Below are 25,763 nucleotides of genomic sequence, written 5' to 3' on the forward strand. Positions count from 1 at the left end.
ACCGAGTGAACACATCTCCCCCCGGTCGGGAGGTATTGAGGAAGCGGAGCTGCATCATCTATTCTTATTGTTTCAAATTATTGGTTTCGAGTCTACCTACCACCAGCGTTAACTCCGCCTCGCCTCGCCGCTCCGCCGCCGCCGTCGCCGCAAGTGGACACGGCTTAGATCACTCCCGGACCCTTCATCTGGTACTTGTGTGCTTATAATATCGCTCCCCAAGTCGAGTTCCTTTTCTCTCTCCCCCCCTAGGATTATTTCTTACCTTTCTGTTCTTCCCTTTCTCGTTCCCGCCCTGTTCTACAAGGTTATGTCCCCGGAAAGTCTCTACGCTGCTGCTTTGATGGGAGATTCGCCGTCTCTCCCTCTCCGTCTGCTTTTTCTTCCTTTGAGCTCCGGGCCCCTCCGGCTCGTGACTGGAATCTGATCACTCCCTCCCCTCCAAATTGTCTCGTGCCCACCTTTTTTATTTATTTGTTTATTCTTCTCCAACTTCGTCTTGATTTCTCCCCCCATCAAGGATGTTTCGAGTCGGCTCATGGCTGTACGGCAAGAAGCCGGGCGCCAATGCCTCCACCCAGTCTTTGGACTCTTTGTCCGAACTACGGGATCGTGAGTGAATCCTTCTCCATGTGTTGAGGTTTGGCGCCAAAATTATGACGTACGGAATGCTGACTTCACACCTTTGACTAGTTGAGGATGCCATGAGGGGTATGTTCTCTGCATGAACCTCGAATCTCTGATCTAAAAAAACACCCCCGCTCTTTCCGGGGGCTAGCGCTGCAGGTGTATATTGGTTCTAACGAAGTCGGGACACAGCCGCTACTTTGATCCTCAATGACGACGTGGATGGTGCCGAGGATGGCTTGTCGGAAGGCACCTCCTCCTTCCACAATGTATGTATGCTATCCTGGATGAGTATTGTGCCTCTGCTGATCGAGGTCGGTGTTCTTTTTTGTTCGGTCGTGTAGCTCGGAAGAGGTGTGGTCGCTTTCATCCGTGCCACCTTGGGGTTTGAACAGGAGATCATGCGTCAAGGTAGGTCGCCACTACTAGATCTACTGAGTCGGGCACCTTACTGATGGCGTGTTGTTTCATAGCCTCGGAGCGACTCAACGCGGCCGAAACCAGTGCCGCAAATGATCAACATCGAGCGCAGCACAACTCCAATGCGCCCAACTCATACCACTCCCAGATCTATGCGCCCGGGACGGAATTTGCCCTCTGCCAGGCAATGGCGCAGCTCATGGGTGCGGTTGTTGGGGTTCTGAACGAGTCTCTGACGGAGAGTATCAAAGGGTTCTACCGACTACGCAAGGCCTACATCACGTTGGATGCCATTCTGAAGATGGAGCAGAAGTTCATCATGCAGGAGCGGAGCTCTGGAGATAGTACTCCTACGGAGAGAAACAGCTCCACGACCAAACTTCCAGGGCCCAGTGTCACGACTAGCACGGCTCCTGCATCGCCCGTGGACGCGGCCGGGCTTTCAAAGCAACTGACCGGTCTGACGGTCACGGGCAGCACTGAGACTCTGACCACCACCTCCGATATGCTAGACCAGGATCCGGAGTCTGACATTTTCAAGAACCAGATCGATGTGTTCATCCACTCGGGCGCTAACTTCTGTTTCGGCATCCTCCTGGTCCTGATCTCCATGGTCCCGCCCGTGTTCAGTAAATTGCTCGGAATCATCGGGTTCCACGGAGATAAGGAGCGCGGGCTCAAGATGTTGTGGCAGGCGAGTAAGTTCCACAATCTGATCGGAGCCCTCTCCGCATTCGCAATCCTCGGCTACTCCAATGGGTTCGTCCGTTACTGCGACATCATGCCCGACCCCGCCTCACCGGACGACGTGCAAGGCTACCCTCAAGAGCGCCTTGAGGCTCTGTTGGCATTGATGAGGGAACGGTTCCCTAAAAGTCAGCTGTGGCTACTGGAAGAGTCGCGCATGAATGGCGCCAACCGCAAACTGGACGTCGCCTTGGAGCTTCTGTGCGGAAAGGACCGCAGTCCCCTGAAGCAGGTCGAGGCACTGCGGATATTCGAACGTAGTCTGAATGCGATGTATCTCCACAGATACGAACTGTGTGCGGAGTCTTTCATTGAGGTGGGTCATCTTACGAGCAACCTGAAACCATGACCGCGTGACTGACCTTGTTAGTGCGTGGATCTCAACTCGTGGTCTCGCTCGCTCTACTACTATATTGCAGGCGCCTCGCATCTGAGCCTCTATCGGGGTCTGTCCACGACCGATCCCACCGCTGCGGCCAAACACGCCGAAAAGGCGACCGAGTACTTTCGCGCGGCCCCGCCCCTGGCCGGCAAGAAAAAGTTCATGGCGCGTCAGCTGCCTTTCGATGTATTTGTCTCGCGTAAGATCGCCAAGTGGGAAGCCCGCGCCAAGGAATGGAAGGTCTCCCTGGTCGAAGCGGTGGGTGTTGATCCGATTGAGGAGATGATCTTTTTTTGGAATGGCCACAGCCGCATGACCCAGGCCCAGTTGGAGGAGTCGCTCTCGAAGCTGGCCTGGTCCGAGGGCCCGGACAACAAGGCGACCTGGGCGCGTGAGGGCCCGGAGGAGAAGGCCATCCTGCAGATCCTGCGCGCGGCTGTCTTCCGCGCCATGCGGCGGCACGCCGAGGCCAAGGAGCTGATCCAGACGGGGATCTTCACGCAGGACAAGTCGCTGTTCACGGGCCATTTGCGAGACAACTGGATCTACCCCGTCGCGCACTTTGAAATAGCCGCCAACCTGTGGATGGAACGGCCGACGTACCAGGCGCTGCACGGCAAGGCGGTCACCGCCGAGGAGACTGGCGGTGAGAGCGACCCGTTGCAGCTGGAGCGGCGGCAGGTGCGGGAGTGCAAGGAGCACCTCGAGAAGGCGGCCAAGTGGGAGAGCTACGAGCTGGACGCGCGCATCGGCCTGAAGGTCACGGCGGCCATGGAGGCGGTGCAGAAGTGGGAAACGGCGCACAGTACCAGCGTCTAATGGGGGTTGGGGCATTTATACATACCATGGGGGAAGTCGATGACGATTGACGAGTTCTAATGACGGGTTGTACAAATATCCGCCGGCGTACATGATACAGAGGAATATATTTACACATTGCGAATCGATCAGGGATAGATAGACAAGGAAATGAATTCAATTTTGACTGCAATGGCGGGGATATTTCTTAAGTAGGTAAAGAGATATACTTATCTCGGTGATACCTGAGCCGACGGTCACGTGCCTGTTTTTTTTTTGTTCTAGAGAGTGAATAGAATCTTCACCAAGTACGGAGTATCAATGCTCGCAACCAACGATTTTCTCGTTACAACGAACTGATCGACCATTCCCAATTGATTCGTTATAGCGAGAACCCGCAGTATGTACACCGCGGTTCAGTGTCATCACGGGAAAGTTCAGCGCGGTTTCGGCTGTCCTCCGTCGCTCCAGGTTAGGCATAGATGCAAGTTTTGAAGTGGCGTCTCGGAAACTCGGCACCGGATTTATATCCGAGCCCAGCAGCAATATGTCCGAGGCGCTCGGCCGGATGCTCCGACAGATGGTTCCGATGATGCTGAGGGTTGCTCTTCATTCCAAGTGACAGGGCTGAATTCAGTGTCTGCATAGGCTTCTGATGCGTGTAATAGGTTTGACTTGTGTGAGTCGTTCTCCAATGCTTCTCTCGAGCATGCAAGTGATTAGGATGTGGTCGGTGAGCTGAGGCCGTCGATGACGGTGCTCGGCTTTGCTCGCCGAAGGGTGCAGATACAAGTCAATACCTGGGACTAAACAAGCTGGTGATGATAGCTAATCCGTGCTAGCGTATAGGTTAGGTAGGCCTGACTGCGTCATATCAGCGCTGGTCCCTCATACCGCTGCTTAGAGCGCAGGGTAGGTTAGACCCTATCCTAGCAGTAGCGCATGCTCTCGCGCAATCGGGACTTCATCTGGACCCTTCTATTGACACAATTGTCGTCGAGTGCGAAGCAAATACTTGACTCTATCCATCGCAGAAAACTCAAACGGGTCTGCAGGTCAATCACAGCAGCACACATGTACCTAGAGTACATAGAGCACACACAGAATGGATCTATCAATCCACATACTTATGTCAAGACCCTCGGCGACTGACCCAGCAAACGCCGAGATAAGACCCAAGGATCGGAGGTCCGACAACGGCACGGTGGGGGAGTGGGTGTAGGAGTGGGCACCCAAGAGTTTTTTTTGCAGGTGGATGTAAGTATATCCTCTGGGCTCTATCACTCTAAGTATATTAACAGCGGACTGTTCCGTTGCAGTGACGTTGGACTTCCTCTCGATTTTTTTCCTATCGGCAATTCACCCTGCTTCTGCTGGAGCGACGTTTAGAGTTAGATTGGCTTTATCTACATAGTATACATACTGTGTACTGCTTGCGAGAGAACAATCTTGTTGCTTTTACTCTACACACTTCATGAAGTCTTTCTCCATTTTATAAATTGTGTTGCCAGAACTCTATCTATAGTCGAGAATCGGGGAATTTGAATTGTGGAATTTTGCGAAATACCAAGAAAAGATCAACATGTCACTTCCGGCCCACGAGGGCGGCGGCAGCAATTCCCAACCCCAGAATCACCACCAGCCAAACCAAAATCAACTGTCATCGTCGCATTCCGTCATCTCCTCCACTTCCACTTCCACTTCTACCTCCAGCTCCAGCTCCCATCACCACCAACACCACGCCCCTCAATCCGAACCCCAATACCACGACATCAACAATGCTGACCCCGACCCCAACGCCCTCGAGAAGCAATCCACCGTCGCCTCGGGCTTCTCGGCCGCCTTGGAGACCCGCACGCACTCGATCGTCTCGCGCATCCGCAGCCGCGAGCCGGGCCAAACCGCCCGCTTCACCCACCCGCTTTCCCACACCAAGACCACCGAGGACGTCATCGTCGACTTTGACGGGCCGGATGATCCCTATCGGCCTATGAACTGGAGTTTCCGGAAGAAGGCGATCACGACGGTTTTGTATGGGTTGACGACAATGGGTATGTTTCCAGGTCTATCTTATCTCCGGGGAGGGATTAGAGTTGGGGTGGCGCATGCATGCGGGTGCATTGCGGAGGGTTTCTGTTCTATGAGGATGATATGCGTATGCTAATACTTCTGATACTCGATGAATAGGTGCTACATGGGCGAGTTCGATGTATGTTCTCCCCAAGCTTATTTGGAGTGGTGTGTGAGTACAACTGGTATAGGTGATGATGCTGACAAGGTGCGCATCTAGTTACTCCACCGGTACAACGCAAGTCGACTCGGAGTTTCATGTTGGCGAGGAAGTCGGGACACTGGGGACGACCTTGTTGCTTTTTGGATTCGGTACGCCTACGCCCTTCCACTGTCACTTGCAACCATCCTATGAAGGGGTTTTCAGGATTGGCTAACAGACGAACAGGCCTCGGCCCGCTGATCTGGGCGCCCATCTCCGAAGTCTACGGCCGCAAACCTGCCGTGCTGGCCCCCTACTTCATCGCCGCGATCTTCTCCTTCGGCACCGCCACCGCCAAAGACCTGCAGACCGTGATGCTGACCCGCTTCTTCACGGGCTTTTTTGGGTCTGCCCCGGTCACCAACACCGGCGGCGTGCTCAGCGACATCTGGACGGCGGAGCAGCGCGGCGCGGCGATCGTGGGCTACGCGATGGCCGTCGTCGGCGGGCCCGTACTGGGGCCCATCGTCGGCGGGGCGATCACGCAAAGCTACCTCGGCTGGCGGTGGACGCAGTACATCACGGGCATCATGATGATGTTCTTCCTCGCTCTCGACCTACTCTGTCTGGACGAAACCTACCCCCCGGTCCTCCTGGTGTACAAAGCGCAACGCCTGCGCTTCAGCACCGGCAACTGGGCCTTACACGCGCGCCACGAAGAATGGGACGTGACGCTGCGCGAACTCGGCAACAAATACATGATCCGTCCCTTCGCGCTCCTGACCACGCCCATCTGCTTCCTCGTGGCGCTCTACGCCTCCTTCGTCTACGGCATCCTCTACCTCAGTCTCGCCGCCTTCCCCATCGAATTCCAGCGCATCCGGGGCTGGAACCCCGTCATCGGCGCCCTGCCCTTCCTGGCGTATCTGATCGGCATCCTCTGCGGCGCCGCCATCAACCTCTTCAACCAGCGCTTCTACGTCCGCCGCTTCAAGGCCAACGGCAACCGCCCCGTCCCCGAAGCCCGGCTCCCGCCCATGATGCTCGGCTCGGTGTTTTTCGCGGGAGGGTTATTTCTGTTCGGCTGGACCGGCACCCTCAAGTTTCACTGGATCTGTCCCTGCATCGGGGCCGTGTTCATGGGCTTCGGGTTCTTCACCATCTTCCAGGCCGCCCTCAACTACCTGATCGACACCTTCCAGGCGGTCTCGGCCAGCGCCGTCGCGGCCAATACCTTCATGCGCAGTCTCTTCGCGGGCTGTTTCCCCCTGTTTGCGAATATCATGTTCACGAAGATGGGGGTGCCCTGGGCGGCGAGTGTGTTGGGGTTCGTGGCCGTCGCGTTGATCCCCATTCCCTATCTGTTTTATATTTATGGGAAGCGCATTCGGGCGCGCGGGAAGTGGTCGCGCGCTTCGGTTTATGATTGATTCTTCTTCGTTTCTCCAGTTGGGGATGGTGTTTGGGGATTGGGGTTAGGTACGGGGGTGAGTTGTTCGGCAGCACAGCTTCTGGTCTGGAAACTGAGTTGTGATTTGTGATACCTCTGATGAAGGACTTGGTTGGATTTGTGTTTTGTGTTTTGTCTCTACTTGCATGACGTGTATATATGCATACGACATGATCGGGGATGTTGGATACCCACTTTCGTTCTTACATGATAATGTTAGTCACTAATAGACTTTTTATTCTATTATCGACTTGGTTTTAGTTGGTTTGAGCTCGTGGTTGCTATCGTTGTATATGCATAAAGTATCACTGCTGGTTACGCTTAGTCATCAATGCACAGACTCATAATGCCACCCATTTACGAGTACAGGTATTCTGCTTCGCCGGTTATGGGCAGCAGGCAGATGAGTGGATCAGATACCACGCGGGGTATTCTATCCTCTTCTAATACAGCAAAGAGAAAGTCTTCTTTATTGGGTATAATGGAGGGTTATGTATATGTTGCTGTGAAGCATCAGGAAACTGGTCTGGTTTGTTGTTCGGGTTTACGCGAGTCAGCTAGCTGCGTAGGGTGTTGGGTGCACTGAGGCAGACATCCGGTGGGGAACGAGTCGCTTAGTTAGTCTCCAGCTCGTGTCTACAGCTCAAGGCCTCAGGCACCACCACACGGCAGTAACATGTGATTCCCCCCCTCTCGGAAAAACTCCCAATCTCGTTGGCAAATTACGTCAGGCAGGGGGGGGGGAGGAGAGCAGAGCACGAGACTGGAAACCGGAGACTGAAGACTGGAGAGGGGGAAGGGAGGGAGAAGGAGAAAAGAAACAAAAAAAAGAGCAAGCAAGCACCCTGCGGGCGGCAGTGAGTGGGTCCAGTCTGGGTTGAAACGGTCGGGAGCCCGAGTCTGCTGCTGTGGGTTTGGTTTGGGTTGATGGGATGTTGCTGGTCCTGCTGCTGCTGGTGTTCGAGAGTAGTCTATAAATAGATGGATGGATAAGCCGAGGCTTTGGCCAGACTTGATGAATATGGATTTTTTGTGATTGAGGTGAGATGACATGATTCAAGTAATTGTGTTTAAGTGTGTTGGTTGGTGTAGTTGGTGCAGTTGGTGGCTGATTGTCTATGGATGCGAAAGCGACAGAAGAAAGAGTGAGTTAAGATGGAATAGAATAATCAGAGACAATCAATAAAGAAATAATCAATAGGGATGGAGATTAATCTGCGTCATCCCTGTTCGTGCAGCACCGGTTCCTGACTAGCCTGCGCTGCCCCCACTTTTCTTACAGAAAGAAAAAGACAAGAGAAAAACATCACCTGAGGTTACGGAGTATCACTGAAGTTCATCTGTCTGACTCAAGGACTCAAGACTCAAGACACAAGACATCCAGCTATTTAGCCATCTTCCCTCCCTTGGGTTGATCCATTGAGGGTGGAGTGTTTAGCTGTGCTCTGGTGCTAACTGGAACACTCTCGGCTCCCAATACTTCATCTTTGGGGCCAATGCGATCGTCCGGCTCACTCACCACTTGGCGAAACACCATCCAACCCTCCAACTCCCCTGAATATTGTCGTACTGTCGGTAAATTGGGGGCCATCCACCCGGTAAACCCGTCTGTAGAGTTTCCTGTAACAATTGTTAACCAGGACGGTGTCCTTGCAGCAGTTCTTATGCAGGAACCGAAGGAGAGGAGAAGCAGGAAGGGGAAGGAAGGGTCTTTCCCCCTCCTTTTATCCCAACCTCCTTCCTACAACTGAAATCACTCTATCAATCAATCAATCAACAAACAATTCTTCATCTCGTTAGGCAGACACTTCAGGACATAATGATGGGCTAGTAGTAATTCGGTTTCATTCTTCCTCTCTTCCTTTTGGCCCTCCTTTTCCTCGTGGTCTCTCTCTCCTTTCCTCCTTGGGCTACTAGGCTGCTCTCTCCGCCCTGACAGGGACTGTTTATTCTTCGTTCTCGTCACTCCGTCCTACACGCGGACCACCCCGACCACAACGTGCTGGGCACTCGTGCTGGCGTTCACTTCTTTTATTCTGATCTATCGATATCACAATCGTTGGATTCTCCGACCGCGACCTCGAAATCCAAACTCTGAATGCTCCAGCTCCACTGTAAGTTGCTCTACACGCGGGCTAGTATTGGTCTAAGCTTGCCCGCCGGCGTTTCATCCTCCACTGTTCGCCCAGACACTACCACGACCACTACCTTACACTCTAACTCACTCATTCACGCTCTCTCTCCCCTTCCCTCCCTCTCCTGATCTTGGCTATTCCTTTCCCTCCCCTCCCCTCCGTCCTTTGCTGCTCCTCCTTCTGGCTTCCTGACCTCTTCCCTCTCGTTCTTTCGTCGTTGTATCGCATTCTTCCCTCCTCGACCCCTCGTCGCTTTCGTTCCCTTCACCTTCCTTCTACTGCCGATTTGATATCGTGCACCACGGCTATCCTTTTCGCCCCTGAAAATTGACATCGCCCCTCGCTCAATTAACACTCGCGCAACTAGGTCGCCATTCGTTTGTGCCTTCCGCCTTCTCGCCATACCCTCAATTTCCCCAGTCCCATCTGCGCGCGTATCATTCTCTCGACAAACGTCACTCACCCACCTTCGACGCAACATAGCTGTCGCTACCCTTTGCGCCTTGTACCCCTGTTCACTTCGTCCGAGACGATCATCCGCGATTCTCCTCGACCATGCGATAGTGCTCCGGCAGTCCTTTCCACCCCCCAAGATCAATCTCCGTCCTCGTCCCTACGCCTGCGTGCTGACCTAGGACGGCTGGCCATTCCCGTAGCTTCTTCGGCTGGTATCATCGAAGAACACTCCTTCTCTTCTCGCCTTTCGCTCGTTTGCACGCTATGCTGGCTCCGAAGCCCCCTGTGGACTTGGAGGGCCATTGCTCCGTCATCTATGATAACACTCTTTACGCTTACTCCACCAATGGCTTTGTGTCGATTCCTCTCGAACTTAACGCGACATGGACCAACCTGACCATGGGAGAGCCGGTCTCCAATGCGGCATGTGTGACGGGTGGTATCGATGGAGATGAAGACCAGCATGCGCTCTACGTGGTCGGCGGTTCCGGTTCTCAGTCCAACCTTTCCGGCTTACAGCGTTACTCCTTCCAAGACAAAAACTGGACTGCCATCCCCCAAGAGAACCTGGCCAATCGAACTCGGCACCAGGCGGTCTATCTTTCTAATTCTTCCAGCATCCTGGTCTACGGCGGCCACACCTCGGACCAATCCGTCGCCTCGTCAGATACCTTTGTCGCGTACACTTCGTCCCCATATGTATTAGACGCCTTCTCAGCCTCCAATGCATCTCCAGCCTACCATCCTATATTGTTGCGCTGGAGCGATAGTGAAGCGGTCCTGGTAGGCGGCACGACCACCCCGAAGGGAGTCCATCTATTCAACCCGACCCGTGGCTGGTTTGATTCTAATATTACCCTGGCCGATTCACTTTCCAGCGATGTCCAAGCCGCCCTTTTCGAAGGAACAAATAGTACCAAGATTCTTGAGGCTTTCGACATGAGTGTATCGCCAAACACAGTCTCTAGCGTAGAGCTAGTCAAGCCAGGCGGTACGCCTGCCAACCCCGCAACCGCCTTGACGACCAGTTCTTCGTCTAGTAGCCGGAAGAGAGAGGATTCCTCGAGCGATTACCCAACGTATTCCAGCAAACTGGCCTCCTCAACCACGAGACAAAATTATTCCCTAGCGCAGGGTGAGGATGGACTAGTTGTCATCTCCAGTGGAAGCGGCACAAGTTCGCTTGCCATCTTCAACCAGACCGCCAACAGCTGGGTGAACACCACCCATCTGTTCTATGGGAATGAGTCGGAGCAGCAAATCCTCGGATCGATGACGCACACGACATCCACCACTGCATCGACCAGCAGCTCCTCAGCCAGCTCCTCCACGAGCACGTCGTCCAGCGCTGCTGCCGGCGGAGGCTCATCGAGCAGCGACATTGGAACCATTGTGGGTGCTACACTCGGTGCGATTCTGGGTGTAGGCGTTATCCTGATCCTCATTCTTCTCTGGATCAAACGCAAGAAACAAAGCATCAAACTAGCCCAGGGCGGCGACAAAGATCGACTAAGCTTCCAGGATCGGGGGGTGGAGCCCCTAGCACAATCAGCTTACCCCATGGCGAAAAGTCCCGCCCCCTTGGCTGCCGCCTCCGTCGACTCCCTAGCGATTTTCTCGGGATCAATGAGCGATGAGAAGACACCCCGATCCGCTGGAGCGCGCCCCCCCTACGCGCAAAACACAAGTCCGTTGAAGCCGAGTCCGCTAGTGACTGTGCAGTCCCCCGACGCCTCTCCTAGTACATACTCGCCGAGTGCGTACTCTAGTGCTGCCCTTGACAAAGAGCTGTCCGTCAAAGAATTACACCCCGGGGGCAACCCCGGCGATCGGTTGACGAATGAAGGGTGGAGTCGGTACTTTCAAGATAATAGTGCGACGGACCTGGCCGGAATGCAGCCGCAAACTCTTCAGCCTCCTGCTCCGGGGCTGAGGAGCAACCGAACTGACTCCAGCAGCACCGCATGGCCAATCAAGCTGACGCCCCTCAACTTCGGGTTCTTGGATGAACCCAAGCCACTCGGAGGTCAGGTGATCAGCGGCAGTCCGACCACCGAACATGCATCGTCGATCATCTCCTCCGAGGGTCGACAGATGATCATCCCCGAGAGTCAGTCCGCCCGCATCTCGACCGCTTCCTCCATTGGCGACGAGTTGGAGAACGATCCGCACTGGCAAACACGCAGCTGGGTGGGCCGCCCGCCCAGCAGCACCTACAGTCGCAGCTACTATAACCCCAGCACTCGTGCGCCTTCCATGGCACCCTCCATGGCCATGCCCTCTGACGGCGATTCCCGTCTCGATCCATCCAGCGCTTACAACCACCGTGGATCCAGCATCCTCATCCCCGACAGCCTGGAGCCGATGCCGGAACACGAGGAGCTCGGGCACAGCGGCAGCGGCCAGAAAGCCAATGTCAATTCAGATATGAGCTGGTTGAATCTTCACGGCGACAAATGAGAATGCCTTGACATATCCTCTATCGCTTGTCCATCAACCCACCTTCGTCTCTCCGAGCTCCAATCCTCTCTCTTCCGCCCTCACTATCCACCACCCCACTTTACATCACCGGTCCCTTTCGGCACCTTCGTGTAAAAAAGTTTCCTTCCCATGACCGCACCCATCTATCCGCCGTAGATGGTCTGTACAGCTAGCTGCGCTCGTCTTTCTATCTCTTTTTCACATCGACTCTTCTCACTCTCATTCCGCGCTTGTTATTCCCATCTCTCTATATTATGTCTAATAACTAGACCCATCCATCTAGCGCCAATCATTGATCGAACCTCGTTGATTCTACGATACCTCTCTCTCTTGCGCTCTCTCTCTCTCTCTCTCTCTGTCGCTGACCATACTCCGTCCTACCATCATATTTGCCGTTCATGCGCCCATCAGCATTATCTCTGATTCCCAGTTCTGTTGTGTCTTCCTCGCTATCTATCCCTGTGTGTGTGTGTGTATGTATATGTCTGCTACTCTCTATATGCCACATAACTTGTCTGTGTTGTTCTGATGTGGACGAGCTGTTTGCTCTGGTTTGTTCTGGATATAATCATATTGTGCATGGGTACGTGCCGGGAATGGAATAATGCCCCGTTAATTCTTCAACATGACCTACTCCACATAGCGTGTGCCTACTGTAGACACGCCGGGGTAATCCTACGGAATAAATTCGCGATCACAACAAATACCAATGATAGACCAGATTTCCCCGGCGATCTACCATCAATCCATTATCGATACGTAACTAGGTACTCGGTTGGAACCGTCCATCCAAACGAACCCTAGTTCCTACCGTCCGTCCCACTTAAGTGGATCCTACCATAAATATTGCCGTATTCGGCGAATTTCTCTCCACTCAGCATGAAATAGTCAGTGTGGCCGAGTGGTTAAGGCGATAGACTAGAAATCTATTGGGTTCGCCCGCACAGGTTCAAATCCTGTCGCTGACGTTTTTTTGTTGTGGCCTTTTTTTTTTTTTTCCTGACCGTCTCTATTCGATTGTCGTGCAGTATAAAGGCAGTAGGGGATGGGGATGGGGTTTTTTTTTCTTGGGGAGTAGCTGTGTCCTTGATAGCCTTTGGAGTGATCGTTGCCCGAATATATCTCTTTCTTGCAAGGGACCGGGTATACAGTACACGAGCAAATAGGTAGTCGATTGATTCTGTGGCGTTTGGGTTGGGTAGATAGAGTCGGTCTGGATTGATGGGGTTGATGAGGGTTCGGATTCGAGTAAGCACGGTTTTTGTGGGTGGTGGTGTTGTTGTTGTTTTTGGGGGTGTTGTGTATATAGCGTGCGTTCGTTGATTGAATGAAATGTACCGTGTATTTAGTTAGGTTCGATTTGTCAAGCTGGTTTTTCTTCCTTACAATGGACGGCGATGTGGGCAGGATTGAATTACAAGATCAGATGTCAGATGTCATTAGGGCAGCTAGCTGCCTTGTTGTTCGTGGTATTTTCTCAAGTACTGTACACTGTACGGCTAGCATGAGCTTCCGACATAACGAACATGTAGAGAAAAAAAGAGAAAGTACTGTTTGTCTGACTTTGAATGCAGAATTGAAAAGTTAGATTGCTCTAATCAGCTATGACGCCGTCTGACTATCTCTATGCGAATGATCTATTTTACATGTCACCCCATTCACTCTCTTGCCCCGACTATCCACCCAATCCATTCATCCATCCAACTCCCAAAGTGAAGCAGACCCGAACCCCCCCCTTCGCTATTTTGTTTCTCCCGAATCCATACTCCCGTAACCGTGAAACCCTTTCAAAAGGCAAAACTCAAGCGCCAGTCCAGATTAATCCCCAGACTCCATATCCCAGAACACCGGTGGAAAAACAAATAGAAATCAAAAGCAAGGAAAACCACCTCGAACTCCGTCCGCAGAATCAAAACTTCCAAAGAAAAAAAAAAGGAAAAACGAGACCGTTCAGAGAGTCAACTCATCCCGACTATCGAACGCAGCCTTCAACACATTCTCGAGCCGCTGTTTGAGCGAGCTGATGAACCCCTTGGGGTCCTCGGTGGGCTTGGGGAGGTCATCATTCTTGGAGGGAGTGGAAGCCGGCGGAGAGAGCAGGCCGTTGTTGATGTTGTCCAGGTCTTCGTCGTTCTCAAGATCATCGCCGTTGGAGTCCACGGTTGGGGTCAGGCTGTTGCCGTCGTCGATGGCCGGGGTCCAGTTGTCCTTGAAGTTCTTGTAGTAATCCGGGATGAAGGAGTGGGCGTGCGCGTGGGAGTCCGAGTCCGAGTCTGTTTCGGCTGGGGTGTTGGCTTCGTCGTCATCGTCGTCGTTGTTGTTGGAATCGGAATCTTTGTCCGAGTCATCGGTGTGGGAGGGTTGAGGCTCCGTGGTGGCTTTCCAGTGAGTGAGCTTGGTGAGGCTGGGGAGGCCGATGGCTTCGAGCAGGCCGTTCACCAGGCCCTTTTCTTCGTCGCTGTCGGGGATTTCGCGCTATTGGGGTGGATATGTTAGTGAGGGGGTTGTGGGATCTGGGAAGGGAGAGCGTACCGGTGAACGGGCGGCCAAGGCCATGGAGGAGACTCCGGATGGAGTGTTGGAGCCGGGGACAGGAAGTGCCTGGATGACTGAGGAGAAGAAGAGGCAGGCGATGAGGAAGCAAGCCAGGGAAGATGCCTTTGCGAGAATGGCCATTGTGATTGATTGATTGGGGGGGATTGGGGTGGATTGAGTGAGTTGATGTAGTTTGGAACAAGCTAAGGATGAAGCTGATAGCTGAGACGAGAGGCTTGAGAGATTAGACTCTGTGATTATGAAGCTGAAGCTGAAGCTGTTGATGATTATGATGATGATGATGATGATGATGGAGAAGGAGTGACGATGTCGTGGTAGATATAGTTTTTGAGATCGCCATGAAGAGCCCTGGACGAAGAAGTCTGCCGCCCCCTGGAATGTTGACGGCTGGGGAAGCATCGTGGGGAAATGCCACTCGGTTGGCTCAAATTGAACTTTCGGACACATTCCTGACCATCGATCGGGTGGCCGGTCGTGATTTCGCGCGCGATGGGCCGAGTCATTCGGAATCTCGCCGACGGATTTGAAATGGAGAAGAGGCTGGTATCTACACCTCCCGCCAGGATCTCCTATAGATCCAGATGCCTTCCAAACCGAGTACAGAGACCCCTACCCTCTTGTAGACCGATGAAACCCGACAAGGGCCTGGGAATATCTTCCTCGTTTCAAAGACTGATCTGAGACTCGGCATGCGAGGCTCGGGTCGTGGACCATCACTCCTCGAGTCGGCGGACGCGCGGATCGCGATCTCACATTCCAAGCGGCAGGCGATCAACATGCCAGAACAGCTTCCAAAAATCCTCGCCACTCGCCACGATTGTGATAAGGGCTTTGCCAGCAGTCTGCCCTCTCCTGGAATGTGTGTCGATAAGGGCTAGATTGCACCCGCCACATTCCTGGTCAGGGCAAGTTGGTATAACGCAGCCTCCCAGTTGTCCACGAAACGCCTCGGTATGTGTTCATCTGCTATAACAGCTGTGGTTGGTAGAACAGCCGAGTCGATCGTATCTTCATCCATGCTGATGGCGATAGTGGACCGATGCTGACAATCTGTCATGGACTCATCGCGGCCTGGGTCCGATGCTTCGAGGAATGGAATGCGATGCTTGCGGGTTTTGCTCTTGTCGATAGAACCCGCATGCGTCCTTCTATCATTCTATCAGACAATCTTCCCACCATTTTCACGATCAGCTTCAACACTTCCAGATGCAAAAGTATGATGGGGATCGCGCTTACCCCACAGTGGTCGACCCCAACCCCGCCAATTTCCCCCCGCGCTGGATTCCATGGCTTCCCACGCGTCGCGAGATCCACGACCCATGCAAGACGTGATCACCGGATTGGGGTTGGAAGGTAGAACGGAATCAACCGTGCCAGGGTTGCAGATAGTCTAGCTTGATAGCAATTGAGACTTTGCTTGCACTAAGTCCGCATGGCTGAGCTAGCGATGCATGTCTAGGGTGTGGTGCGCAATGGCCTCACAGAACTGGTCGTTCGGGAAGCATAGCGTATTATCATGCAGGAGTGCAAAGGATGAATGCGTTCTAAGTGATGGGATGTGTCAGTTGAGAGGTTATAAAAACAGAAGACGACCCAAAGACTGAAGCGATCGAGTGGTAACGGCCGTTGAGACATACCCATGTGTGCTTCTGGTATCTGACTTCAAAAAGCAGTCATCAGTGTAAACTCAGTGGCTGCATCAGAGACATCGCAGGGTTCTTCGTAGGTACGTATAGTCGCGTCCTCGTGTTCAGACTCCGCATAGCACGAGTCAGTCTGAGGGAGATGATATGATATGATATGGCGAGAATATGAATAACTCGGGCGGACCAGCAAGCAAACATTTACAAACAGTTGACCTGCGTATGACTTGCCAGACAACCTGCAAGACCACACCCTCCATACCGTGCGCCACCGTATCAACTGCGAAGCGAAAGGGCGAGCATGACCCTGGATTTCCGATAACCATGCCAGATCATGGCCGAGTCAAGCTTCTCTCCAATCGAGCTCCCCCCGCTAACGCATACCACGGCAATGACAACGAGCCAAGTGCCCTTTTCCCCCTCCCTCGCCCCCCCCCCCCTCCCTTGAATCAACCTTACCTTCGCCCCCGATCTAGAAAAGGAAAGTGAGATGTACCGCTGTGGGCGTGTACTGCACTGGACGAGACAATCCAACACCACGAGCGATTTACAAGGCTTGTTGCGCGGTGGCCGCTTACCCTGACGATGCCATGCGCGGGCTTTTGCGTCTTCCATCTACCAACTCTCGGAATCAAGTCGTCATCCTCGAGGGCGGGATGATCTCTGTATTGTCCTGTCGTAAGGTGCTCGACGCAACTAGCACTGACTAGGCATGATTTTCCCTGCAGGTTTACTTTGCGTGCCGCAAGTGCGACTCGATACGCTGCTGCGTCGTCTTAGACGCACGAGACCCTTTTTCTTTGCACTCGAGGAGGGGAGGGGGGAGAGGGGGGGGGAAGAGGCTGTTGGGCTACGGTGGCTGACTGAGTGACGGAGTGACTTCCTTTCCTCTTCGAATGTACTCTATACATGCTGTATATGTTGCTTGCAGGAAGAGAGGGGGGGGGGAGGGGGGGAAACGGCGGATGTTACGAGTCAGCAAAGCTTATGTTGCTTGTACTTCGCCGCCCCAAGGAGCCGACCCTACAGCAGAGAGACATCACAAGTGTATACGTAGGCTCTTTCCTCCTGCAGGGCAGTACGTACTTACTCCCCGGCTGACGGGGGGCTGTCCGAGATAGCACGCCTCGTTATCAACCAGCCTACTGGGGCGGACAGAGACCAGCTTAGCTTCGAAATTGGGGCTCCCCTGTGTCTCCTCCTGAGCAAGCCTCACAAGTATCCATATCCATATCGTACAAGGGGCGAGGAGGGGGGGGGGGGGGAAGGGGAATTGAGGAGTCCCGAAATTGTCCTTCTATCCAGGCAGAAAGATATCATGCGGTAGATGGTACGAGGTTGAAGGCGCCGGTTTCTCCTCTCTCCCATCACGCAAAGCGACAGACAGATCCGACGGAGCGCCCTGCGTCCCCATAAATCTGCTCATTTTAGTGCTAAGTTACCTCCGTAGACGGCGCCAAATAATCTTGTTCTTCCATCCAATCTTCCCCCGCCAGCCCTAATTATCGAACCGCTAATTGGAGTCCCACTCATTCGTAGGCGTCCACGTAAACTGCCATGCCTCGAAGGCATTCGCGATCGATTGTGAGTGCTGGGGCTGGTTTCGCGAGGGAGATTATGCAGCATACCTTTCGCCCAGAGAAGCGAAGTAAACAAGATAAGAGCAATCGGGAGGGAAAGGTACAAGGCCTCCACCATGGCGAATCAAAGCGGCCATGCTGAGGGGGAGGGAGGCCAAGGGAAACAAGAATTACGCAAATTGGCGCTAGATGAAAGAGATACCAATCTCATCATCTGCGGCTGTAGGGGCGTTTCGTTAGTAGACTAATCGTGGTCCCTGAAATGGAGACAAGCTCCGTCGTCGTCGTTGTCTTTGGTGATGTTGTCGTCGTCGTCGTCGTCCTCGGCATTGCTGTTCTTCGGCGCCGAACATGCTTATTCCCTCTTCGTGCATAACAACTTACCTCATGTCCAGGGCTGTGTTCTCTCTTCGCGAATGCTTCTCCATTGAGGTAACTTATAGTCGGCTTACGTGTGTCACTCAGAATATTCAACGGACTTAATTCCTTATTCAAGTGATCACTTCGTGTTTTCGATAGCTTTACCTACTCCAGTAGTGTCAAACCCACATGATGTTCCAATGAAGCAGCATGGGCCCTGTGAGGGCTGATATTAGCCCATTCCCTCTCGCCCACACCTCAGTAGTCTAGACTAGGTAGAGCGAAGGCAGGGCATACACCAACCAAAGATTCGCTCGCCCTGGCCACCCTCCTCTCACTAGTGAGCCCAGGTTAGGCATTTTCGGGACTAGTCTCCGGCAAGAGACAAGACCCCAAGCGTATTATTCTACTCAGTATCTTCCAGCCATGCAGAAGGAGAGAGGGAGGGGGGGGAGGGGGAAACGAATCTAATTTTCTACCGCGCGGCATGTCAAATCTCGGACCCCACTGAGTGACGTCTCTGCTTACGCAGCCCTGTGTGAATTGTGGATTTTAGTTGAACCTAGTGGCTTTTTGTTCTGCTCAGGATTTTTTTTTCTCTGTTTTGTTGACTGCTGTGTTGTGATAAGGTAGGTAAAGGGGGCCCGGTCGGTGGTGGTGGTGGTGGTGGTTGATAGTAATGATATCAGGCCACATGGTCGGAAAGGATCAGCTGTATACCAGGGCATGTTTACCCCAACTTTTAAGATGTCAATCATTCGGAACATCATTTTGAGCTTTCCCACCAAGTAAAAACATCACAATCGATCTGGATGAGAGAGGAAAAACATCAAGCCCTCTACAAAAAATTCACCTAATTTCCTACATGCTAGACCGAACCGAGCCCCCCCTCTTCGCTTTCTCTCCCTCCCTCCAAGCCTAGCAAAGAACACTAGCAGACTCTAGGGTAAAAGCCAAGCGAAGCCCATTTTTCCCTGCACTAGTGATATTCCACCCACTTGGAGAAAGAAGCCAATGGGACATGACTGGAGGAAAGCATATGCGTGGGTCCGAAATTCTGGAAAAATTTAATTCCCAAAACAGAAAAGGAAAGAAAAGAAAAAAACAAACAAACACAAGAACGAACGACCCTGAGCTGGGAATGCAAGCTCGCACTCGTATTCTGTTCGGGGATTGTTTGAAGTGGGCCTACGTAATAAATCCGACCAAGCTACGGTTTCAAACTTTCTTTTCGGACCCTGAAGATCTCAGTGCCGAGGAGAGTCAAGTTTGCTGAGGACGTACGTTGGTACTGTATTGTGTAGTGTAGACACTACTTGTAGTTAGTGAGTCGGAGGAGGTCTGAGCCTGTGGTTGATGATTACTGTAGGAATTTCTTCTATTCTTGTTTCTTTTCCGTTCAATAGCAAGAGTTCTGTGCTTATGAAGGGACGAGACTAACCCCCCACCAACCAACATGTTGACATTGTCAGATGTGGTATCGTCCGTCACGACGGTGAGGGACCATGCACTGCTGTGTATCTACATCCGAGTCGCCCTTGAACGGTCAATATTGATCCAGTCGCAGTAAGGTCCAATCCGATCCCGCTCTCGTGGCGAGTCCAGCACCCTTTTCCCGATCCGGTATCCGTGACGACTTTAAAAAAAGTAGGGTTGTTGATCTGGCTAGACCCCTCACCTCTTGGATTGTGCACCTACTATGGACGTCGATCTGCGAATCATCAAGTCTTAACCTATCTGTCTACAGCCGACATTGTACTGCATCCTCACTGCTAGAGTTAGTGCCTCGCAAAGTCATCACAACCCTCAACCACGAGACGCACTCGTGATCACTACTCCCCATCCCGTCTCGGCTGTTTTGTCTTCATGCGGAGAGAGAGCGAGCGCGAAGAAAAGGGTCGTCAACAAGCCCTGCAGTTTCGTGGCTTGTCAGGCTAACCTTAAATCCGAGGGGTGCACACGCGTCCCTTTCCCCTCTCTCCGTCTGTTGCGGCGCAAGCATGTAGTAAGTTCAGTTGGTGGTGGCTGTTAGGGTACGGGATTGATGTTCTCCGAGACGACTCAAGATGAGAGAAGACTACAGTACGTCTCTTCGTTGTAAGTCTCGAATCTTCACTGGAACATACGACTCATGGACATCTGGTCGCTTCGCTTAGATCTGAATCATTGTCTCAGCCCGGATATTTCTCTCCCATACCCCTACACCGTTTTCCACATGCAAAGACATTTGCTCCGGATTTCCCGACAGAAGGGAAGGGGAAGAGCTAGACCCGAGCCAAGCCACGAGCAAGACAGGCACAAAAAAAAAGAAAAAAAGAAAAAAAAACAACCACGTATCATGACTTACCGTTTCGTACGCTAGAGACATCGCCTTTGGTCCCCTTTCCCCCTCCGAGCGCGTCGTTAGTTCAGTGGGCTTTAATCTCTAGAGGCTTGGCTCCGTGCTTGTTCGGGGTAGCACCGTAGCAGAATTTGAAGTCGGGAATTAAGGGTCCATAGGGCTTTGTCTCTCTGGCCTGCTTCTTTTTGGGTGTCTGTCTCTGACTTTTTCTCGGCACTTGTCCCACTGTTTTCGCTTTCTTGGTTCCAATGTTTATTATTGTTTACTTTTGGAATAAATCGGATTGTTAAGAAGGTGATTGGTCAAATGGCGGACGGGTGGTGGAAAGTTTTTTAAGTGTGTGTGTGTGTGTGTATCTGTAAAGTCAATTTTCTGATGGATTGGATCCTCGTTCCGAGTCTGTCTGCTAGTATGGGATATACTGTAAGCAAATTGAATAGGTAGGCAGGAAAAGTCTACTGCAGTGCCAGCCAGGCGTTGACAGTTGGGTCACGCACGCCTTCCGGGTAATATATTATACGCAAAGTTCCGTGCCGGGTTGGCTGTCCAGGGGCTCGGGACTTGGGAATCTATGGGTCTGGGTCGCGGTCGCGGATCCAGGGACCAAAGATGAGATTTTGCGCCGTACGTGCTCCGGTACAGTACTATATGTAGAAACGGAGGCGATGTATCTAGATGAGCTTCCTAGTTATGACAACGAGTACTATCAAAGTAGTTCTCTGCTGTTGAGTCAGCGGTTGTTTCAACTTGTGGGCGGGCATAGCCAGGAATAGATAACTACTACGGAAGGGTCAATCAGGGTCGTCGTCGTCACTTTTATTTGAGTACTCCGTAGTTGTGTCCGATTATGCACATACGTACAGTACGTACGTACCCGGAAGCGAAACCGGGCTTGGCGGTCTCGCTTACAGATCGTCTAAAGTCTAGATCAGGGACAGGGTGCACCACCGTTTGCTGCGATTACCGAAAAAGAGAAAAACGATTGATTCCTAAAGTGGTTAAGATAAAGAAAGTTAAGGGAGTGGTTTGAGCGACATCTGTCTTCAGAAGAATCTCGTGAAGATCTGATCTGGACCGTTGTTTCTTCATGCTGCGTATCTCCATCTTAAGCAGATTTCTGGTCCATGGAAACCAATAACCCTTGACCGGGAAGGGTTTTCGCCTTACGGGTACCAAGCTTACTCACTTGCCGCTTAGTCAGTCCAGCCTTTAGTCTGCTGCCAAGACATTCTGGCAGATCTTCTTCCGCTTCCCTTCTTGTTCCACGAGGATCATCTCATCATCATTCGATCAGGTGAGTTTCCGAAGAGGGAAAATTTGCTTTCTTTTCCTTTCTTGGGACATTGGCTGGGCCATTAGTCTCAGGTACTAGAGGATGTCATCCAGACTATCACCGTTGTTTGTTTCGTTTCCTCGACGAACAATTGACAGTACGAAAAAGGCTGATCTACGGAGTACAGCGCCTCGGTTGACTCGGCAGCGGGCGGATGACTAAGTGCCGATGATGGAGGGGCTTGTCTGGATTTTGCCCGGCTATTTGCTGTAAGCGATTGGTGGGTATGTGGTGGGCTTGCTCCTTTGATGATGGGTTCCAGATGAGGGAAAGGGGGAAACCTGACCCTAGATCCTTTTTTCTTCCACAATCTATAGACAAGTGCCACTCGAGCAGATTGTGTATACGTAGATAGTGTCTGCCACAAGTCTTGGTGCTGTAGGGACTCGTATACCCTGCGCTAGCTCAGCCACGCCACCTCAGCCTGCGGGATGGAGGTCATCAGGTCGGACCTTATCACTACTTTTAGTCTTTCATTGTGAATGCTCAATGGTTATTGCTGCGATCAAAGGGTCATGAAGCAAAGAGATGAGCCTGCATGACTGTATACCTTGTAGTAAGCAGTTCAATCTCGGGAAACTCTCCCCCCCCCCCCCCAGCACCTTCGCCCTACCCATGTCTCACTCCCGAGACATCATCGGCAAAAGTCAGGGTCAGGATCAGGGTCAGGTCCAAGAGGGAAAAATTTAGTCATCGGTATACTCCCAGCCCGATGGGCGCTTAGACTAAGAGCACGCATACGCGGGCTGCGTCAGATCGCAATCCAAAAAGAAACATCAACAGAGTTTCTGATTGAACAACCTTTTTCCTCGAGATGCTTGGCATCGCGGTTAGGTTTCTGTTTCCCGGGTCCAATCCCTCAAATCTAGCCGCTGCTGTCAGAAGCTGCGTGGCCCTGCAGATTAGGTAGATTGGAAGCTGTGTGATCCCCGGGGGGCTCTTCTGCCCCCCTTCTTTTTGAAATCCATGCCCATGCCATCTAAGTTGGCTATGAGATGACATCCCGATGACTAAGATCTTCGATTCAAGGGAATCATGGATGGCCACTGGGTCCTCCTCCGTACAGTACCACACATTGACTTACTCCGAAGTTTTGCCCCGGATAAAGATTGGAAAGGCGTATCTCGGAAGCCAGAGTGTCAAGTTTTTACGGAGTACAACAACTCGTACATATGTGTACTGTACATGCACTGTGCTCGCTCTACCCACAAGCGGATGTTCATTAAACCGTGAGGGTGGCCGTTTTGCGTCACCTGTCTCCCCGATTGTGCACAGCACCAATGTCAATTGTCAACCGATTCGAGTCCCTAGGCATCAACATTCTTGAATCCCCTTGGATCTGGCCAATGGTGGTTCTCCAGGGCCCTGGCGAGGAGATTAGTCGGGGCTCGGGGGAAGTTAGCGAAGGGCAAGAGAGAGGGGCGGACTACTCTTTCCTGACGTTATATCCGATTCTCTGACGCGTCTGATGGATCAAGAACCGAGAGGGGTTTCCACAGTTCCTTAGTCTTGCTTGCTTCTGGATGAACTACGTAGTAGATCATACAGATGGAGGACGCAGGCGAGGGCTGAGACGATCAACCACTACCAACACTACGTACTACCAGTGCTAGTTGGGATTCAGGGTCCAAGGGGCCGAGCATATCTGCCAGCTTAGAACAAGCACGAGTAGCGTGTATGGTATATAACATAGATGCGCTATTGGGCGGTGCGTTTCCAGCTACACTCGTTGATACTCTCTTGAGATTTTACCTACATCTACTAGTCTACCTGGCGAATACAAGAAAACAGACACAAGTGGTGCAGCAGCTGATTGTGATTGGGGAAGAGGGGGCCAGCGCATGGCGCGTCGGAGCCCCGGCCGGATGGGGCTCCGGCGACGTTAGCCAGAGTACACGTATGCATGGATTAACCATGATTGACCAAAGTTCGTGTTTAGCCAGGAAGCCAAGCTCGGTTTAGCATTTTTAGCGTTATGGAACACTTCGATGGAGATTTCGTTTTGCGAGGGAGATTTGCAAGAGGGGAGGGGGGCCCGTGGATTGTTCGTGGGTTGATTGGTGCCTACTGTGGTTACTGTACATGATTCCCTTCTTGACTGACAGGGTCGATCAGGCAATCCGGCACCCGAGATGGAAAGACATTACTTGTCATGAAGTCATTTTCCCATAGTGAATGCATTATAGGGATGTTGGTTGAGACACAACAGTCAAATGACCTGAGAGGGATATATGCATGCTTTACAGCCGTTGGGCGCTGTCATCTGCTCACTAGCAGGAGTCAGCAAGCTGGGGGGGGTCTAAAAACCTTTGTCGTTTTTGTGATGATCACAAAAGCTCACAGTAAGCGCTGACTGGTCCACTGGGGCTATTACTGGTAGACAGAAAGAAAAAGTCCCGACAGAAACTGTGTGCCTCGCCGCCGCTACTATTGAAATCGAAGCTATTTCCGGTTCTGGGTGGGGCGCTTTTCCAGAATGTCGGGATAATTTCTTTGGAGCTTGGGAAAAGATGGAAAGGGAAAGGGAAATTTAGGATACGGATGGGGCTAAGGTTGTCTGCGCTATCTGTTGATACGCGTACTGATTAAACCCGTTCTTCTGAGAACCAGAGAACCAAACAGATTGAACCTCTCTTTCGAAGTTCTCAGTCTCCCTCTTTCTCTCTCTCCACATCATGCGGACAGCCAACCGAGTTTCAAACACCCTCCCATAGAGTTCACTCGTCCGAGAGTTTCATCACAAGGTTTAACCTCCGACCTCCGATCGGGGGATCGGAGAAGAGTACCACAAAGGGACATTTGAGACGATCCCGGAGGTGAAGAAAATCAGCTCAGATCTCTGGTACTTTGACACCGTGTGCTCTCGGAGAAAGAAAAAAGTATCAGGATTCGTCGTAAGCGCTTGTTGAATTTTTTCTCTTTCCCCCTCTCCGACGTACTCGGGGTTGGGAAAGAACAGTTTGAGGGTTTGATCCAGATTGATCTGCCCCATTGTCACCAATCAAGGCACTGGACGTGATGCTAAGTGTCGTGACTAGCGTCAGATGCCCAGTCCAAATCCACTCATTTCGTCCCATCAGATTCCAGTACAGCGTGGCTAAAAGCTTGTCCGTAAGCCTCCTTCTGGGGATGGTGACCAGGGGGTGAGGAGGAGCAGGAGAAGGACGGAGGACGGAGCGATTGACATTTGGCCACGGAAGGCAACGATCTACGGCATTTGCTCCCGGTTAGAAACATGAGCAGGGCACTGTGTGGCTATTTGCGCGGATTTTCAATGATTGTGTAAACACGTTTGCTCTTAGTCTATACACCCCATACCTCATTCTCGGAGAGAAAGTGCTCGTTGAGGGTGGCAGGCTAGGGCAACAGGGAAGGACAGCAAGGCAACGGGTTGACCACCGGCTGGCTGCTTAATCATCGGGATTGATCTTGACAAGCAGCAGGTGTGGTTGTGGTTGCCACTCGGAAGACGATCGATACCAAATACCAATCAATACCATGCATTACTCGGGAACCCTGGAAAAGTTTATGCTTGCATCTGGTTGGTCTTAGTGCCGATAACCTGAACTGACAACAGCGGCCGAGACATCCATTCGTTATTCATTCTTGCGTCTGATTGTCGTCTTTAGCTCAGCAATTGAGTTCTACACACACTCACAGATTATCGGTAGACATACAGCCGTCTTCCCTTTAGTATTCTGCACTACATCTGTACTCGATAGCACTGTACAATCGGTACAGTCGACCGACACGATGGCTGAGACAGTGCGGGAACAATGCGCTTACCAGTTACCACTGCGTTCTCACCTCCCGCCCATTTAGCTGACGACAGGGACACGTACCAGCCAGGGATCTAGGTAGTTTAGATCCAAGCCTCGGTGGGAAGAAGAGGGGCTATTGGGCCCTGAAAGGGGGCTATCGGCCCTTTTTTAGCTGACGGACTCCCCCTCTGGATGACGAGGTCACCTCGGAGCTAAGCTTGAGTAGTCTTCCCTAGTCGTTACAAGATCCCAATGCAGCAGAAATGGGGAAGACAAGCCCCGTTCCTGATGTTTTACTTCTTACTATTATTACCAGTATCATTACGATGACAGGAGCCGAGCCACACCTCACACCCACTTCGACTGGTTCAATCCGCGTGGCTGTTGAGAAGATTGGATTGAAACCTTTTTCTTGGGGTATGGTTGGAAGATTACCGCCTGACTGACTAAATGACTAAGGGGTTGGTGGTGCGGATAGCGG

The 25,763-nt window shown here is 52.2% G+C and overlaps 5 protein-coding genes and 1 non-coding gene across 6 annotated transcripts; 5 read left to right on the forward strand and 1 right to left on the reverse strand.

The window, feature by feature from the left end:
- Nucleotides 1–252: 252 nt before the first annotated feature.
- On the forward strand, nucleotides 253–3,160 carry ASPACDRAFT_78302 (TTC39/IML2 family protein). Its single transcript, XM_020205158.1, has 6 exons — nucleotides 253–612; nucleotides 694–711; nucleotides 820–896; nucleotides 972–1,038; nucleotides 1,101–2,110; nucleotides 2,165–3,160. Exons 1-6 carry the CDS (start codon nucleotides 522–524, stop codon nucleotides 2,993–2,995), a joined length of 2,094 nt encoding a protein of 697 aa, XP_020056742.1. The 5' UTR covers nucleotides 253–521; the 3' UTR covers nucleotides 2,996–3,160.
- A 920-nt stretch (nucleotides 3,161–4,080) lies between these two features.
- Nucleotides 4,081–5,183, forward strand: ASPACDRAFT_118645 (uncharacterized protein). Its single transcript, XM_020196186.1, has 2 exons — nucleotides 4,081–4,231; nucleotides 4,294–5,183. The coding sequence occupies exon 2, from the start codon at nucleotides 4,557–4,559 to the stop codon at nucleotides 5,136–5,138; it is 582 nt and encodes a 193-aa protein (XP_020056743.1). The 5' UTR covers nucleotides 4,081–4,231; nucleotides 4,294–4,556; the 3' UTR covers nucleotides 5,139–5,183.
- Nucleotides 5,184–5,264: 81 nt separating this feature from the next.
- ASPACDRAFT_118646 (MFS transporter) lies at nucleotides 5,265–6,868 on the forward strand. The gene has a single exon (XM_020196187.1). It carries the CDS (start codon nucleotides 5,396–5,398, stop codon nucleotides 6,614–6,616), a length of 1,221 nt encoding a protein of 406 aa, XP_020056744.1. The 5' UTR covers nucleotides 5,265–5,395; the 3' UTR covers nucleotides 6,617–6,868.
- A 2,285-nt stretch (nucleotides 6,869–9,153) lies between these two features.
- ASPACDRAFT_78303 (uncharacterized protein) lies at nucleotides 9,154–12,087 on the forward strand. The gene has a single exon (XM_020205159.1). The coding sequence runs from the start codon at nucleotides 9,492–9,494 to the stop codon at nucleotides 11,685–11,687; it is 2,196 nt and encodes a 731-aa protein (XP_020056745.1). The 5' UTR covers nucleotides 9,154–9,491; the 3' UTR covers nucleotides 11,688–12,087.
- A 508-nt stretch (nucleotides 12,088–12,595) lies between these two features.
- Nucleotides 12,596–12,676, forward strand: ASPACDRAFT_t144. Its single transcript has one exon. It is a non-coding gene; the product is annotated as a tRNA-Ser (tRNA).
- A 952-nt stretch (nucleotides 12,677–13,628) lies between these two features.
- On the reverse strand, nucleotides 13,629–14,484 carry ASPACDRAFT_1855982 (uncharacterized protein). Its single transcript, XM_020197459.1, has 2 exons — nucleotides 14,241–14,484; nucleotides 13,629–14,183 (listed from the first exon to the last, which is right to left on the reverse strand). The coding sequence occupies exons 1-2, from the start codon at nucleotides 14,382–14,384 to the stop codon at nucleotides 13,659–13,661; spliced, it is 669 nt and encodes a 222-aa protein (XP_020056746.1). The 5' UTR covers nucleotides 14,385–14,484; the 3' UTR covers nucleotides 13,629–13,658.
- Nucleotides 14,485–25,763: the final 11,279 nt, after the last annotated feature.

This window comes from Aspergillus aculeatus, assembly GCF_001890905.1.
Source record: "Aspergillus aculeatus ATCC 16872 unplaced genomic scaffold ASPACscaffold_7, whole genome shotgun sequence".
In the NCBI taxonomy this organism is placed as follows: domain Eukaryota; kingdom Fungi; phylum Ascomycota; class Eurotiomycetes; order Eurotiales; family Aspergillaceae; genus Aspergillus; species Aspergillus aculeatus.